The sequence below is a fragment of the Ostrea edulis genome, chromosome 4 (genome assembly GCF_947568905.1).
Source record: "Ostrea edulis chromosome 4, xbOstEdul1.1, whole genome shotgun sequence".
NCBI classification, from domain to species: domain Eukaryota; kingdom Metazoa; phylum Mollusca; class Bivalvia; order Ostreida; family Ostreidae; genus Ostrea; species Ostrea edulis.
Window position 1 is genome coordinate 90,821,927 of NC_079167.1, and position 19,609 is coordinate 90,841,535.

The 19,609-nt window shown below is 34.9% G+C and overlaps 1 protein-coding gene across 1 annotated transcript; it reads right to left on the minus strand.

The window, feature by feature from the left end:
- Window positions 1-2,709: 2,709 nt before the first annotated feature.
- Window positions 2,710-18,935, minus strand: LOC125669933 (uncharacterized). Its single transcript, XM_056164266.1, has 8 exons — window positions 18,665-18,935; window positions 17,659-17,937; window positions 16,800-17,406; window positions 16,559-16,658; window positions 16,245-16,254; window positions 4,910-5,134; window positions 3,892-4,717; window positions 2,710-3,327 (listed from the first exon to the last, which is right to left on the minus strand). Exons 2-8 carry the CDS (start codon window positions 17,926-17,928, stop codon window positions 3,134-3,136), a joined length of 2,232 nt encoding a protein of 743 aa, XP_056020241.1. The 5' UTR covers window positions 17,929-17,937; window positions 18,665-18,935; the 3' UTR covers window positions 2,710-3,133.
- Between the last annotated feature and the right edge of the window lie 674 nt (window positions 18,936-19,609).

Below are 19,609 nucleotides of genomic sequence, written 5' to 3' on the forward strand. Positions count from 1 at the left end.
TTTTGAATAATTAACCAAATTGGGTATCTATATTGAAGATTGAAGTACTAACAGTCAATCAAAGTACTGAAAGTACTGAAAAGACACGAACTGTCACAAAGATAAAAATGCTATATCAATATCTCTCGTATATCTATTATATATCAATGTATTAACTTTCTGTTTAATTCCTTTATTTCTGGGGAAGAATTGATGCCCTGAAGGTGTAAAAAAAAATAAACAACAACTGGAAGCAGATCGAAATCTAAATTTGAAAATCCACACACCAGTAATGTCAATAAAAAAAACACATTACAAACTGGATTAGCATTTAGCTTTACAGTCACGTGCATGAGAAACAAACACACAGAATTTCAAATTCACGGTAAATATAGCAACTGCAATAGTTCATTTATTTTAGTTAATTGCAAATCATAAATTGTGTCAACTCTTGCATTAAATGTTCATCTCTTGCACATCATAAACTCACCTCTCGCAAATCATATCAATGTTTTATCTGTTAAATTTTCCAGTTCTTGTAAATAATGTGACATTTCATCTCTTGAATTTACTCATTTCTTAAACCACTTTCCCCCTAATAATCAATACCCGTGTGCACCTCTCAAATATTAATTTTTGTAAAAAATTATCCTGGGCGTGTATTATTAATTATTACTTATCAGAAATGCAATATTTTCCCATTACCCTTTCAGATTTACATTTTCCTTCTACTGTAATTTTTTTTTTACACAAGCAATATCAAAGCAGATATACAATGTACACACGTTGTTGCTAATCACGCTTACTGAATCCGGGAGTACTTACCCTGTACCCCAAACTGCTATGACGTAGTGTGAACGGAGACAATAGGCGTGTTTTGCGACGATGATATAGACATCACAAACTGAATAATGTGATGTTGTTTTAACAATTCTACAACATCTGCCCTACTAGCGAACCACAGCAACATCGAATTCCACAGGACGTTCAAATGTCAAACAAAATAATATACATGTAATCTAAAGGGTCAAAATTTCCCAGTAATCTTTTTTTTATCCCCCCCCCTTTTTTTTATATTCCATTATCACCTGTATATGGTGTTTATATTTCTCAACTGATTTGATACGCAAGAGCTTGTTCTACGTATGGTCGGTTTTAAAATCAAGGCAGGCTACTGAAAAACAAGTTGATGGTACAGGAGTTTCAACAGTCTCCTTTAAAGTCAGGATTTCGCAAATTCTATGGTCGTTATAAAAATCTAGTTTGCCAATACAACTTATCATTGGGTCAAATGCTGTCTGACGTGTTTCATACCGATTGTTAGGCTGTTCTTGGTACACTGATTTTGACGACGGGTTACTCCCTTTACCTGAAATAGCGCTCATGCATATCTCCCTCTCAAACTTCCAACAGAGTTCGTTTGCTCACAAACCAAACTCTTCCACTTAGGCATTATGGGATAGCGATTTTTTAGGCCGCGTATACTGTGACGTCACTGTAGAATGACGAAAAAACATAACGTCAAACGTAAACAACTTTCAAAACAAGAACGTAAACATCAAGTTCATTACTTTACACAATAATTTGAACAGAGTCTCCCTACTTTATAATGATCTTTTGATCATTTTATGTTTAAAATAAAATCTATACTATATTAATGCTCTTAATATTAATATCTTCAAACTTTTAACTGCGAATTACTTCTTTAGTGTAATTTGTCAGCGTGATAATCGCGGACTCACAATATACAAATCTGTATATTGTGGTGAGTCACATAGGAGAGGTCTATTCGTAGGTGACGTAATGAGGCCTCGACAGGGAGTTTGATCTCCCTCTCAAACATCATATCTCCCTATCATATTTCCCCTTGGGCAGCTTCGTGCATTTTCAAAGTAGACGAAGTGTATTGTGACGTCACAATAAGCCGAGTCATTCTACTTTCATAGTTCGTAGGGCACAAAATATGCGGGTCTCTGATATACAGTTGCCCTCGGGGAATATGATTTTTCTTGGGTGAATAAATCTTCATATCTCCCTCACTATCATGCAATAAATGTATAATATTGCACTTTTTTAAAAATATGTTTTATTTTCGGTAGGAGTTATCCCCCCGGAATCATCTTTGAGAAAAGCACGTGTAATTACTAGTTGTCGAATGAATACCTTCATTGCATGTATAATGTAACCGATTTTCATTTGTATATAGAATAAATCATAATACAATGCTAATACACCGAATTTTCTCTTCGTTAGGAAATACCTATTTTTGGAAGAAATCATTACATTCTCCCATGAGCTTTCATTTTAAAGCGCGTGGATAAAAGTTTACGCACCAGAAATCGGAAATTTGAAAATTTACAGGGGCAAATTTCATATCAGATCTCGTTGTAATGAAGTTGGTGGGAGAATGATTGTAATTCGTAATGGTAAAGAAAACTGGTAAAGTGAAAATCGTAAAATCGGCGGACAGCCATCTTGAATTGGATATTAACTAAACGAGGTCATCTTGTAAAAAAAAATACTACCATCTACGGCAAGGCAAAGGGGCATTATTTTAGGAATCTTCGAGGTCTTTTACACCTGGATAGAGTTGATTCTATATGAGGAAGATTGCAGACAAATCTAATCTAAAGGAAGTGAATTGAAATTCACAGTACATCAATGCAAACTCTACAATTTGAAAAGTGCTAAACTCTCCAGAGCAAGAAAAATAATAACAAAACATACGTGTATTCAGAAAGACATGATTTAGTACAAGTTGCATAAAATGGCCTCCCCATTATGACAAATGAAGAATGCAATAGGATGGTTTGCGTGTTTTGTAAAAAGGCAAAATTTTTACATTTGTCAAATAGAATCCACAATAACTATATGTATTTTCAAGTTAACCGAAAATGACAGAATTGTTATAAACATGTTCCCTAAACATAAGCCAATGATGTTACTGGAAATTTCGACTTTGATCCAAACCTATACCTTGTTGATAAAGAAGATGGCACATGATCACGTGACAACACACGATTATACGCGTATGAAATACCGTTACTGCACACCCTGTTGATACAAGACGACACATTGCTCTAGCAGTAGAAAAAATATAAATAATCGAACACCAACTATAACAAGAAATAAAATTGTATGTAACCTGCAATATCTATCGTACGGGGGGAAGTAGGGGGTGTCTTTTCACGTGTTTAGCGAGGTGATCACTCCTCATAAATCGTCTCTCACAGTGACTGCAGACAAACTTTTTCTCTCCAGTATGAGTGTATCTGTGCCGTGACAGTTCGTCTGAGCGGGCGAATCTTTTGTCACAGTTTTCCCATGTACAAATGTATGGCTTCTCTCCTGAAAAATTTAAAGATCTCAGTTTTCTTCTCTAAGTCACTTTTAGATGAATTGGAATTCCTCAACAACAACAACAACAACAATAACAACAAAAGAAAAGACAAGGTGTGTGATTGCGAATCTTTACAACCATAATGAATGAATTAGTAGAATCAACTCTTTCAAAAATATTAAACATGTGAATACGAAAATAGTGAATTGTGTTTTTGTTGTCATAGAATTGTAAGAAAAATAATTTGTTTCTACAATGCTGGCGACCATCATCTCCTTCTAGGACGACAACAAAATACCTCATCTACATCAAATCCAAACGCACTGGCTGTAAACAAGTTTTAGTTCTATACTACATATATATCAATATACTACCGTTTAAGCAGGGTGCCACACATTGGTTTTAGTTAACAGAAATGGCCGACCTTTGTTTTTGTTCTATTTTCCGATATGGTCCTGAGAACCGTGACAGCTACAGTGTGGATTACATACCATGTAGCCTCCAATCTAACTGTTAAAGGATTTACAAAGAAATTAGTCAGCAGTATGATAGATGTATATATCTATAATAACCTGTATGTGTTCGCAAGTGTGCCTTCAGATGTGAGCTTTTGATGTATGTCTTCCCACAGTCTCTGTAGTGACACACGTGATTTCGTCGTCTGCCACTTCCTTTAGAATATCTTTCAGCCGTCGCGCTTTCACTTTTACTTTTGGGCGCAGGCGCAATTGGACAAAATTTACCAAGCAACAACTTTTTGTTGTTAGGTGTTTGGTTGTTTACGATGTGGTTCACTATTACCACTTGTATCACCGGAAGTGTAGGCAGAATGGGTGGTTGGAGCGACTTACAAAACCTGTTGTTTTCGTTTGATGAGTGGCAAGGGATGGCTGTACCGGCGTCTTTAGTTTTTGGTATCTCCTCAGGTGTCAGCACTTCCTCAAGTGTCTTCGCTCTCTTCAATGAAGTTTTCTCAATCCTGTCGCCCTCCATTCTTTTTAGAGGAGGGTGTGTTTTTTCCTTATCACTGTCGACAAGGCAATGTTCTTTAATATTTTTCGTGATCGTGTTTTTCGGAGTCGTCCTAATGTCCTCAATTTTCCTTTTGATGGGTGTGTTCATCCTCTCATGTTTTGTCCTTTTCGGAACTGGCTGTATGTGGTCTTCTTCCTCATTATTGAATGATGTAGGAAACTTCCGCTTACCAGGAACAGTGTCCCTTACTAGTGCGTGAGGGGGACGGTATGGGATATTTGAAGAATCGAGAACCATTTCCGGGGATCTCGAGGGATTGGAAGTCGCCCCCGTTTTGGCAAGATGGTAATTTGGTACAATGACCGAGACCTGATTACAGTGCACCATCTCTCTATCGAAATCGTCTGGATCCTTAAACAAAAGCTGTAAAATACAGCAAAAGAGCATTAAACTTTATAAACGATGGGAACTTTTAGAATTGCTATAACATACATGTACATGTGATCTATGGATAAAAATATATTTATATCGGACTCTCAATGTAAAAAAAACTTCCAATGGTTTTAAACAATGTAGCTTTCGATTTTATTTACTACTATCTAATACCTGCCTTACCGTAGAGAGCTTGGATGACCTTTTAAATCTTGAATACTTTGGGAATATTGAGGAATCCTCATCGCTGGCAAATCGTGAGAAGTAGGGGGAGTATAGGTTGTTATTCTCGGACGTGTTTGATCCGTCATCTCTGCTGCTCATACGCGATGAGTTCCGCATGGACAAAAGAGATTCCACTGCATCTCTTTCGCCGGAATTGTCAATATCAGGAGCGTGCAAGACCATCTTAATCAACTGAAATATACAGACAGTATGCTGTTGTTTACACGAAAACTGCATATATGTTGCTATCTTACACAACCGTGAACGGGTGAAAGACTTAATATTGCTCATTTGCATTGATTTCATTGCATACATGCTTCCAAAAAAAGTACGGAATCAGTCTTTCACATGATACCTAGGACAATCTCGCAAAAATAAATCATTTTGGAATTTAAATATAAATGATAGACTGTCCCAGTTGAAGGTTCTAGTGAACAAGTCCTGTAAAATCAAGTAAAATGATAATGGAACTTGCAAAGTCAAGGAGCTAGAGGAAACTATTTTATACCAAGAGTTCAGTTTAAAGAAGTATCTCTTGTTATTTTACAGTATTCCAAAGAGTGGCAACAAATTGATCACCAATTAAGGTGATTTTTTAAAAACTCTACACTTCATATTCGATCCCTACCCAGACTGTCCAAAGGATGCCAAAGAATCCAATAACTCATACAGGCCGCATATCCAACGCTGTGGCGTCCACTAAAATGGAAGACATGAATCATGTATTCTTGAATATTCCAGAACAGTATTTCTAGAGAGTATATATAGTAGGAATTTTGTTTCTGTTTCGGACTTTGATTTTTAAAATTTATTTAAGAAATGAATTTCATGATTATTTTCTTAATGGCAATATCATAGGGAATATTGGACGCAAAACTTCAATGCGCGTGGCGCGATGAAATTGCTACAATAAAAATATAAATTCAGAATTATAAATAAAAAAAAAAACACTCAAAAGGTTGATATAAAATTGTTAAAGTAAAATTTAGACAGAATCAAAAACATGAAAATACAATTGTTAAAACAAAAATACAGAATAAAAAAAAAATAGAAATGAAAATGTTGAAATAAGATTACAAAAACAAAACTATAAAAGCACACACACACAAAAATGTTCAAACAAAATTGTTAGAACAAAAATATCAAAATATAATTGTGACAGTGATCGATATACCTCCATAATGTTGCTATTTATTGGCTTTTGGATATAGCATCTTTTGTAGTTTCTGAAACAAAGCTTTTTCTTCAATAGTTATTGCGTGTGATATTTAAGGGGTGTTTGATTACATCTGTAAGTAATGCCATCTTAAACGCTTTTTGCTTAAATTATGATAATAAAAAAAATCAAGATTACCTTTCTTAACTGCAGATATTTACGAGATAGTACAAAATTTAAAATAAAAAAGTTTTTAAAAAATAGACATATCTAGATGTCTTGATTTTAAGTTATCTGTATACTGTTCTCATATTGCAATGGACGTCTCCATATGAGTGAAAAATTCTCGAGAGATACGTTAAACAAGATACAATCAATCATATTGCAATGAAGGTGATAAAAAGTGATACACAATGGAGATTACAATGTACTTTTTATGTCGTCCTGGTGCTGGTGCTGATATACTTAGAGTACAGGACTGCCAGTCTGACTGACTTGGCACAAGCACCGCCCCTTGGTACCATCTGTGTTCGGGACAACATTTATACTTCTGTTTCACTTTACTTTCCATATAGCATCCTTGTTGTACAGTGCAATTCCGATCAGCATTGTTATAAGCCAATTCCAGACCAATGTCAATATAGAAATCCTTAATATTGGTGTATATTGTATGCATGTTTATATTGTATCATGTAGTTATGATGTTTAATTGTTAAAATTGTATATGCCCCTTGAGAGCCCTTGACTGGTGAATAGATAAATCTATACATATAAATTAACATTTTGCCTATAACCTCCGAAACGCTTGCTCCAGAGTTACTGCTTGCAAATTTAATATTGTTTCATATGTGAGGTGAAGTCCGTACGCTATCATAGAATCTTCCTTGATTAGTAAATATCGTAAAATCAATTTAAAACCTACTTTCGTTTTCGATAAACTACTCTGAAATAGCAAAATTGAGAGTAAAGTGGCGGACACGCTTCAAAGCCAAAAGGCAGATCTAAGCCAGTTTTCTTTTTTTAAATGAGAACTTTAGATATAAAACGATATGAAGTAAAGCCGCTGTTTATCGATACTTGATTTTGATCTTACAGAAAGAAAAAAAAAGTTTTGATAATTGTTGAATAAATGAAATATGCCTGTTCGTTTCTTCAATCCGTGATTTTAGTCTTGAATCCGCCGTATGGAAATTTCCAGAACGAAGCGTACAGAACGAGGCAACATCATAGTCGCTTAGGTCTACAACCAATCGCATATTCTCGAGCCTTTCTGGCAAGCCGAGAAGTGCCGATTGATTTACAATTTGATCAGCATAAGATTGTGTAGGTGTTCAGTGTTAGTTATACTTATAATAGATTTTACTTGGCCCATATTTATCATTTTATGAAAAATTATGATTATACTACTTATATATATATCTCATTCAACGAAGGACACCCCGCCCCCTCCCGAGACCAACGATCTTAATATCGATAAATTTTAAAATATGGTGTTCATTTGATATTTTCGATGTTACTAATTTCCCCCCGTTATTATAGAAGTGACTGTTACGAGACTTTTTGTAATAAATCAACAGTTACTGGTATGTACAAACACATGGATAAATACAAAAGGTTATTTTTGGTTGAACATGTTTTGTGACGACACAGATCTTGAAAGCAAGTACATGTAAGTCAAAAATGTCCAATATGTCAGATATCGAATTGTCCGGGACTGATCATTCGCCGAATAACTTTGAAGTAAAACATTTTACCGAAATTAAGTTGTACATTACCTGACAATGTCCAAGAAATCATGCCACTGTTTAGCATGTAGCATGTTTTCTGTTTGACATTCATATATACCGGTAGTGCATTATATTTTCGATAATTGTGTTTGACGAGAAAAAATGACGTGTATTCATAATTTCCCCCTTAAATTGTCGCCCTGAAAAAAAATTATCGTTATAAACACATTCGCAAATACAGAGTTTGAGATTTTGAAACTATGAACGACCGTTCATTTTGCCTTTGGTCAACTATTCGTAAATCATTATCTAATTTTCATTACGGAGAGGGATCATTTATGTTACATAAGGAACATTTAATTTGGAGCTCCAAGTGCCTTCCTAATAATCAAGTTTCATATGGTATCAATGAATATAACATAACTAATGCACGCAATTCTTTATAAATTCATTATATAATTAAAGATATCGTTCATTCAATTCATGTACGCAACAATTCAAACACGCATTTAAATAAGTCCTTCCTCAATACAATATTATTTAATTGTGATTTCCCGCGCTTGTTCAGGGTTTCATCTATATAGTATTATTTAATTGTATCCTCAGTTTTACACGTAGACCCATACGTATTATTCTTAAAACTATATTTGCATCATTTCTATATGTGAACGGAATTACATAAACTGTTAATAGTGTGATGACCACAATAATTGATGGGGCAATGAAAAATACTATGGTGAAAAAAATAAGATGGTTCAAAATTTGCGCTCTGTAATTTCACTAAAATTCTATCAAAATTCAGGCGTGGGCGGTGATTATGTATAAGCTTTCTCTAATATAGGTCAGTAGGTGCAGCGTGCAAATCTATGCACAAGATAAGCATTCTTGATATTCAACCTTAAATTTCAGGTAAACTGTGATAAATCGCTTAAACCTTGGGCAGAGGCAGTATTAGTGCTGTGTTATGTTAAAATATGTAGCATGACCGAATCACGCTTTTATGCAACGGTCTTTAAAATGTAGGTCACGGTGATTCCGTGCTGTGAGCTAAATTTATTTTCTCCATTATATTATCTGATTACTCTCTCTCTATCCGTATCTCTCTCTCTCTCTCTCTCTCTCTCTCTCTCTCTCTCTCTCTCTCTCTCAGTGTACAGTGTATGTATTTCCGTGCTGTTCAAATATGCAGAAAAACCTTTTTATTTTCTTCATTTTATTTTCTCTATATGACAAAGTTTATAAGAACCATTAAGCACGGCATCCTTATTTTATTTCTTAAAAACCCACTATATTTTTATATATAAACATCAATACTGTTTTACATACCTATATTATGTGCATGTGTGGTAGACTACGTCTGATCGATTGATTGCAATAACTTGCATGCATTTTACCCCGATGTGTCTCGTATTTCATCTTTATTTCATAATGCTTTTGATTTCATGAACAAAATGAATTAGTGATATGAATATTATTTGCTGCAGAATAATGTATTTCAAAAACAATTTGAAAAAGTAGAAAATTAAAAAGTCTTACTTTTGAGAAATAAAGTCCAACACATATTTACAACATTTTAGTTTACAGTGAATAATTATATTAATATTTCAGTCTATGCTTGCGTGGTTTAGAAAAATATGGGGTGCTCCTGGTGTTAAAGCAATTTGGACTTGGCTTCTCGCACACCTGTATCGTCGTACGTACGCTAGCGCAATATCAGATTTTACTTGAATAAAATCAAGATTTCAAATACTTGTTTTTCAGGGTTTGACTTCCTCTTCCCATCCTTCCCTCCTAACTTTATTTTCTTTCCATCTTCCCCTCCCTCTCTTTGCATGTTATCTCGATCATCCTCCCCTTCTTCTCTCATCTCTCCCTCCCTCTTTCTCCACCTCCACCCTTTCCTTCCCCACTGAAACCTCTAATACCAAACAACAGCAACCTCCCCAATAAATAACTTCAAAACACACACGCACGCAACCCCCCCCCCCCCACCACCACCACCACACCACCCCCCACCACCACAGACAATGATAAGCGTGCTGTACATGCTGTTTACAATAAAATCGAACTTCCATGGAGTCTTCCGTATTATATTCAATAAATCAAAATAATAATAATAATAATGATAATAATAAAAACAAACAAACAAACAAACAAGCAAATCCCTAACATCAACAACAATAACAAAAAACAACAACAAAGAACAATGCAGCATCCAAACACGGATGTCTTACTGAAATATATTCGTTATGTTCAAGATAAGAATCAACATTTTATCATGTATAGAAATATAGAATTTTATATTGACTCGACTTTCAGATTACATAATCATTATTATAAAATTTGTCAAGATGTTGTACAAAATGGAGCCCTCCAATTAACTGCTGGCAACAAATAAACTCGGCTGTAGCTAATACAGAGAAATACTAGTAATATTTAACACCAACTAGAAATGCATGTAAATATCTGCATTTGCCCATGTTTTTACTGTTACCAAGTATCTTATTTCTCAACATCATCGGAAACCAACGGTCGGTCGCATTTCTTTTACCTCCCGTGGGACGCAACGCCAATATTTTCGCTGGAAGGTGTGTCTCATCTTCTTCATGCGATTGGTCGCATGACCAATCCTTATTGCGATATTCAACCAATGAAAAAGCCCCCTATTTCCAGTGTTCGGGAGCATAGAAAACATGGCTTTCGAAGCGAAGATTTTGACTACGTTAAGTTGGACACGTTAAAACAAACCTTTCAGCGAGATGCTGTACAACTTCTTTCTCCGTTTATTTTGAAATTAATTTCATTAAGGAATGACTTTAATTCTGGGGCAAGTTATACGAGTATAACCTGGTTTGGGTCAGTTTACGCTTTATAATCCGCGTAGTTGTACTGTTAAAGGGAAGTTTTTGACGAAAGAGCCCTGTAACCCCGATCTTTGATAGTGGCACAACAAGACACACACGCAATATCATGGGTGCCGCCATAGCTGTTGACGCTTAGAGTTCCGGGAATATTTACGGTGATTCCCATTGGTCCTCGATAGGCCACGTAAGGTCATGCATTTTAATGATTTATACGAATATATTGGCGCTGTGTCCCTCGGAAGATAAAAGAAATGTGACCGACTGTTGGTTTCCGACGATGATTTCTGTATAGAAACCACTATTGCATGCAAGTTTATAAATGTCTATACATATACTTACAAACAAAAAGTTCTTCTTATAAGTATAGGCTTTTACTTTAGTTTTAAATAAAATAACTTCCTTAAAAATGTAAATATAAGGAATATTATATGTCTAGGGTATTTATTTAATGTGGATCTAAAAAATGGAAGCATCTAGTACAAATTACTTTTATACGAGGGGTGATAAAAAAGTTTGTGGACTGACGCGATGAAATTCTTTCCACGTTTTCAAAATTTGATGGTTTTTATTTCGACAATGTTTGTACATAAGTTTGATAAGTACACAAAATTTCACCATTATTTTCTTTAAAATAATACATAAAAGACCTCGTACAAAATGCAAAGCAATCGAAATCCCTCGCCCTTTACTACGAAGTAACGGAGTAAAGGGTGAGGTGTTCCGACGAAGTCAAAGGTGTCGCGACCCGGCACAGCCCGCCGGTTAACGTTATGAACGTTGACGTTTTTCAAAATACATGTATTCCATTCTCTTGGATGCATTTGTACATCTCTGGTACCGGTTAACCTACATACTAAAATAGATATTAAGCATTCTGGGTCATAAGATGAAATGGTATCATTTACTGTTAATCTAAGATCGCTAAACTTCATTTCCTCGAGGTTTCCTTGTAACAAACTGAAAGCGCAAAATCTATCGGCGTCAGGTTTTTTTTTTCTTAGCAAGGAAGACGCCACTTTTCACCGTCAAAACTTTCGGACACTCCAAGTGTGGGTCATCTTTAATGGTCTCCCATCCGTCCCTGAACCATTTATGTCACTTGACCATTACAGACCTCGACACAGTTTCTTCCTCTGTTAGATATGTCACATCAAGATTTCCGGAGTTTCGCACAAAACTGTATAATATTCTGAAATTTTTTAACACACTTTCTTCTCCGGTGTCATTTTTCCACTCCTAAATTTCAAACACCATCAAGTATCGTAAAATCTTTAAAAATGCCAACAATGATCTCAAAGTTTCGGTAATAATAAAAAACAATTTTGTGACGTCATAAATTTCTATTCTCTTGAATACTTAGGGGAAACAATTTTTCAGCAAAATATGTTTAACTTCTTTTCTTTAGGTTACCTGACGTAATATGAGGTTGCGCCGGGAATGCAAAAACACGGTTATGTGAATGGTCAGTATTTTCATTCTTTATCACCAATCAAATTCAATAATTGACGACTATTATCAGCCACAGCTAGGGGCTCTCGGTCTATTTGTCGTTGTGTTAGAAAGTGCGCATGAGGAAATGAGAAATTATTTTTTATCGTTTCGTGAGAATAATTCCTTATCAATAACACGTATAAAAGTTCTGAATAAAAGATTTTGAATACATATAAGTCTTGATCACTGTAATAAATGCGTTTCGTTTTTAGTCATTACCATTATGAATTTGCGATTTTATACGAAGTTTACTCCCCAGAATGGCAGTGCGTAAAACATAGTATCCTACAACTGCAAATATCCATATGTATATTTAGGTTAATCTTCAATGTGCAAATCAGAGTTGCAGACATGCCAGTCCAGTAAACGATACGCCATCATCACGTGACATACCGTAGATCCGGAGTATATCTTGCCATTGCATTCTGTTTGTACTCTATATGACAAATCAAGCACATTGGTTTCTGCAATCTATTGAAACTCAAAATCTAATGATATTCATGTTTGGTTCCTTTGCATACCATCATGATGATCAACTAATATTATTTCTTCAATGCAAACTACTTATCGACGTCGCAACCCACGGTTGAAAGGGGAGAGTAGCGCACCCTTCAGCCGTGGCTTGCGGTGATGATTACTTATAAGCATGGGTGGATTTAGAAACTCAATTCAGAGGTTCGCCCTGATGAGGACTAAAGCCCCCGGAACGCTCCGTGTTTCTGAGTTGGTCCACTTTCATTTGTCTTTTTGACTCTGTATTTTTTCTCAGTGCCTAATAAGGAATCTCCCCGGGTACGATGTGATCCATCATTAATTAGTCTGTCCTCTTTTACGAATAATTACATTACCCATCATCACTTCACGCCTAGAAGACATATTGATTAGCAAGCTCAAAACACAACAAACATGGAATTTGCAGTGTGTATGTGTTTGTAGATTTGTGCTAGATTTTTGTACATCTTTCACTTATGTAAAACATGTTTTCGTTTAATTATCCTAAGGAAGGGACAGGTTCTCCCGAAAATTTGTTGGCGTTGGTCATAGATATATATATATATCTATATATATATATATACATATATATATATATATATATATATATATATATATATATATATACACACATATATATATATATATATATATATATATATATATATATATATATATATTATAGCAAATGGCAATCAATTGGTCTCTCTTGTTTTTTGAAGTCCCCATCACGGTATTGTTTGTTTGTTTTTTATCTGCAAGTGGTGCTATCTGGTGCAGAAATTTTACTACATATGTAACGATAGGATATAATTATAAGGTCTTTCAGACAATACATCTTGAATTTAAAAAGTTATCTTTACATTCCCTCCGTTTTCCTGACTAATTGAAACTGAGGGTTAATATCTTGTAAACTTTCAACGTTGGAAACCGGCTGATCACTGCGTACATGAATACATTTGACCTAAAGAGTACAACATGGGTTTATCAGTAAAATACTTTTGAAATAAATAAATTGAAAATTTAAGGAAATGTTTTTATCTTTTGAAAGTAAATGAAATGATCATCAACATCACAACAGTATATATTTCATTGAGCGTGTTAACTAGCGCTCCATTCAATGGCCGGTCGGTGTGAATAGTCTTGAGGTATACCATCTCATATACTTTCAAAAAATGAAAGACATTTCTAAACATAACCACATCACTTGTTAAGAAAATTGTGTATAAAGTATTTGTATCAATACGAGAACGTCTAGATTCATTTTATAGATAAGATAAGTTTATTCCAATTTTGGGCCCAGAGGGCAATGCAATCTGTCAAAGAAGTAAAAATGCTCAAAGTACGACTGATGAATTCATACCTGAAAAAGAAGCAAAATTGCACTTCCTTTAAAAACTGCACAGAAAGAGAAAGTCTGGTACCATAAGACCTAAATTCTTATCGGACTGAAAGAACTATTGCATCAGGAATAACTACCAGAAAATTGTCCACACTGAGCTCCATACAATTTTTTCTCTCAGCGTTTGTAAACAAATTTTCAGGCTGGGCGTGGACGTCTCAACCAATCAGAAAGAAGTTTAAATCAACGAGTGTCCAATGAGAATACGTCTGTAGTGTGATCAATGTCTGATTCTACGGTTCAGCTTACATGTGTTTTAAGTGATTACGAAAAGAAACTGATGAAATATTGTCATTGAGTTTAATAATGCCCTTTTGTACGTGATGGAAGTATCGTAGTTGCCCTTGGTTATGGAAGCCTCCATATGACAGCCAGTCTAACCTAGAACGATAAATATTAATTCTAAAGTGTGATGTAATCATTCAAGTACACGGTTTATCATGAGAAGATAACCTCTTTATATAATTTCGTTACAATAAGAGTTAATTCAAACTCAAGCTGAATACAAATATTTCTGTGTCCATGGGCTAGATAATATAGGCAAGGTAAAGCTTAGATATATCAGTGTACTTTGGACCTGATGACCGGCACATACCATTACATCAGCACGTGTTTTTGTATTTGAAATGTACTACGTCATGGTATGTACACGTTTGTTCTGCATGAAACTACTGAAAATTCATTTCTCTGGTTTAGATTTTAAAAAAACACCAACAAACCAGAGGTTGCCCTCATGACGGACGAGCGATTTCCTTTGAGAAACTCTTAATGGTCGTTTGAATGTGCGGTCAGAGAATATCACGATTCATTGCCCTTTTGTACACCTGTGACATTTCCTTGTATTATTTCTGTGCACGAACTTGACCTTGCTTAGCAGATCTTACACAACCACATACTAAATCTAGTAATTGAATGCACATATATCACTTGGTCTCAGAACCCTTTGATCTCATTCGTTAGAGATCATCAATATTCCAGTTTGTTCCGAACTGCTTCAGGTAGTCGTAGTTGCAAGTCTTCTGTCCTTGTGCCTTCCGTGGAATTGACTTATATAGGCAGTTCCTGCTGTCCAATACTATTATGATTTAATACCGTTTAAACACATTTTGTTTCTTGCAATATTGACCACTATAAACATAATTACAAAATTTCATAATAAAACCCGCGCTATCTTCATCTGTCATGCTACCTTCATTCAAAACAGAAGAAAACTTTATCGTTTTTGTTTCGTTATTTATTCAATAATTTAATTGACTGACAAATTCAACATTTCAATATAAAATAAATAAGAAAACGCTGCTATCCAAACTGCATTGAAAAGTATAAACGTACACTGTATAATATATACAATCTGGGACATGGAATATTGCATTGAGTGCAAGTATCATTTATATGATTAAATAACATCAATTATAACAGGCTTTACTGTCCCACCAAATTACTATACATATTCAGAGAAAGTCAAATGAACAAGAGCAAGCTTATCATAATAATAAATTTCCTAGTTCTAAAACATGCGTAATATGTATTTCAGCCAGCATATCAAAGTTTGCTGCAGAGAAATGATTAAATATTGAGACTGCTTGCTCAGAGTTCTCAGAAATTACAACCTTTGAAATACAATAAAGAAAGACAACTCTAGGTAATTTTTCCTACATGCATATAAATGAACTTTACTTGAATTCACTTTTTTTTCATCATTTAAATTACACAAATCAGAACTTAAATTCTCAGCAGCCATCAGAATTTTTCAGAAAACATCCTCAAGCAAAATCTTGAATCCTGATGTGATACGATGTTTAATGATGAATGTTTAATCATCTTTTGAACAATAAGTAAAAGATAATTTAGCACTATCTTGTACTTATCTTACAAAAAATATATATATTGCACTTAAAAGTCACTTTTATAAAAAAAACAAAAAAACAAGAGTCATTATTACACACGATATAGCACCACTCTTTAGAGATGCAATAATAAATACTAGTAAATCTAAAAATGATTAACACATATGCTGCAAAACTCATCTTCAAAAAAATAAATACAAAATGTAAAAAAAAATAAAAAATATCTTGGAACTTTTACCAACATTAACAAACTGAGACAAAAGAAACACTTTCACTTCGCATATTCTCATCATTCAGACTTTCCATGATTAAACCTTCATCTTTCTAGCTTGGGAGTATTGTCAAATTCCACAAAACATAAAATAATACACTTAGCTCAACCAAACATACTCAAGAAAAAAATAATTAAATATCAATAGAGCAGAAAATAAAGAATAGTTCACATTAGCTCCAGATATGATGTAAATAAATAAATAATGCAGAAGAAATTAATGCAGCTTCTGTCCATCACTGGTGAGTGTTCAATGGCATTTCTCACATTTAGGCCGAACGCGTGGTGTGTCTTTTAATATGTTTAGCGAGGTGATCACTCCTCATAAATCGTCTCTCGCAGTGACTGCAGATAAACTTTTTCTCTCCAGTATGAGTGTATCTGTGACGTGACAGTTCATCTGACCGGGCGAATCTTTTGTCACAATTTTCCCATGAGCACACAAATGGCTTCTCTCCTGAAAACAAAACCACAACATTCTTAAAATTTAACGATGCTACTACAGTAAACTACAAGACTGCATGATGAAAGTGTTTTCCAATATAGCAATTATGACAAATTATAAATTAACGACAAACAATGAGGACAGGATACAGACCTGTGTGTGTTCTGAGATGAGCTTTAAGGTGTGAACTCTTAAAATAAGTTTTCCCACAGTCATTGTAAGTACACATATGGTTTCTGCGCCTGTTTCCCACATTCTGGTCCTGTACGCTGCTTTCAGTTGAATTTTCTGGTGGGGGAGCTGGTGCAATGGGACAAAGCTTACTCAACCAGTCATTCTTGTCTTTATCCAAGCACTGTCCTTGGTTATTCACAATTATCACCTGAATCACCGGGGCACTTGCTGTTGTATTCAAGTTTTGAATTGTAGCGATAGTTGATGTTGTAATGGTGGCACTTTTCTGTGAATCAGGCTGTTGGTCTGTCATAGGCTTGATGCCTATCAAAGAGTCCGACGTTTTCTGTTTCTTGGCCTCAGGTTGTTTCTTTATCACAGGTGACGACCTTTTGAGATGATGTCTCTGTTTTGTTGGAGGGGGATATGGGATATTTGAAGAGTCAATAAACATTTCAGGCTTTCTTGATGGATTACATGTAGCACCTGTTTTGGCAAGTTGATAGTTAGGCATCATGACAGCTGGCATTCGCTGGCCTCCCATCATTGGTCTGAAGGAAAAATCCGCAGGATCTTCTAGCAGGAGCTAAAAATATACAAAGAGATATGAATGTCAATGTAGAAGAACAAATCAAATATGTATTTATGTAGACCATCAGATCACACTATCAGAGGACATAAATCAACATTCAACAACTAGCAATTTTATGATCCACCATTTTAGGCACTTATAAAGTCTGCATTACAATCATAACCATGCAAGCACCGACATACATGTAAATATGAAGTCCTTTCACATTATTTCATCATATTTCCATTAATTAATAGTGACAATTACCCTTGCAAGTTTTGAATTTTTCCTAAATATGGTCGGCTCTGTCGAGTCGGACACCGAGTCCTCATCACTCGAGTGGAAGGAACTAGTGGGGGAGGGGCTGTACCGCGAATCCTCTTCGGAGGGACTGTACCGCGAATCATCCTCGGACAACGTGGAGCTCTCATCACTGCTACTAGGACAGATGGCATTCCTCATGGAGAGCAGAGTCTCCACAGCATCTCTCTCACCTGGGTTACTGCACACAGGTATCGAATCAGTTAGGAGAACCATCTTGAATTGCTGAAAATGGACAAGACATTCCAACTCTAAGCCCAATCTTCTATATTATAATATGGTAATAATATTGATTCCTATTCACTGCTCATTCTAATCAGTTAAAATCAATATGATAAAAGTTTAGTGAGATTTTAGATACTCCTTGTATCGGGAGGTATGTGGATTTGTTATCAAGATGTAAACTTTATAATGAAAATAGCCCCTCTCTGTATATAAACATTTATTGAGCGTGGATCTATATCTGTCAAATTAGGCTACTGATAAGAATTTGTCCTAGTTACAAGCAAGGATTAAGTTTGTAAGGGTGCATGTTCCAGACGACATATCAAAAACATTGTTACAATAAGAGATTAATTACCAACATTTACATATTTTTCACTTCTAAAAAAACACGTAGAGACATTGCCCTTTGAGAGTCGAGGTTGAATCATTCACTCGCTCTTGTCATGATAATTTCACACTTGACCGAGAATATGAATATTGCCTAGGGTTAAACTTGTTAACATATTCCTTACGTGAATCATTCGACCGCTAAAACAAAAATTACTTTTCTCCATGAAAAAAAACCAAAACCCAAAAACTCACTTATTTCAGATCACATTAATTATTTAGCGTTTACCTATATAGCACCATGACATGTCAGTTGAGTTAAAAAAAATACGGGAAAATATGAATCGGTAGCATCGGATGAAATGAAATGCAAGAGACCCATAAACCTTAGAAATCTTACCTTATTAAGGCTATTTTACTAAGTTTTTCTTCCAGATGCCATCCTTAAACATTGCTGTACGTGAAAACATCAACAAAAATATTAACAGCACACACTTTGCTTTGTGTTAGGGCGGGGATTTTTTTAACCCAATCAAATAATGGGGGCACGGTGAAATCAACCAATCAAATCCATTTCTTCGTGTGATCACTAGCTGATCCGAAGGTCCTTTGCACGTGTTTATATTTTGATTTAGAGATGAGCATGTTTATATGGAAGCCCACAAATGTCTTGTAAAATATTTGATGATAACTTTCCAGAGGGGAAAAACGAAAATTAATAATAATAATGATTAAAAAAAAAAAAAAAAAAGAACAAGAAAAACCACACACCATATATATCTTTCAAAAAGTAGAGTAATGCAGTAAGTAAATTATGGGTTTACAGCATGAACATGTACCAACAGCAAAAAGCAACGAGTGACGGTGCTGTAGGACATAAAGTCCACCCTTGCTTAATGGAGATAATAAATATATATCATATATAGATATAAGAAGGCCTATATTTTGAAAACAAACTCCCGATCAAAATGTCGATTTTCTTTACAAATATACTCAAACGAATAAATGACATGAACATATTTTATTGACTTTAAAACATCAAAAGAATTAGGCCCAAGTTCAAAAAATTAGTTAGCCTTCTCCCAGTATAACAATTTGTGATAGCGCATGCCATAAATACATAAGTAATAATTGATAATTTGTCGTTTTTAGTGACTGACGTCTGCCTGATGTACAAGGAAGTTGTAGCATACATAAAAATATTTCAGATTTTCCAGAAAAACGTCCATATTCGTCATGAAAAGATTGAAAAATAATTTTGTACAGTTCTGTTTTGTGCATCAGATAGGGACCCCCCCCCCCCCCCCCCCCCCCGCAACAGATACAAGTCTAAATAAATAAATTA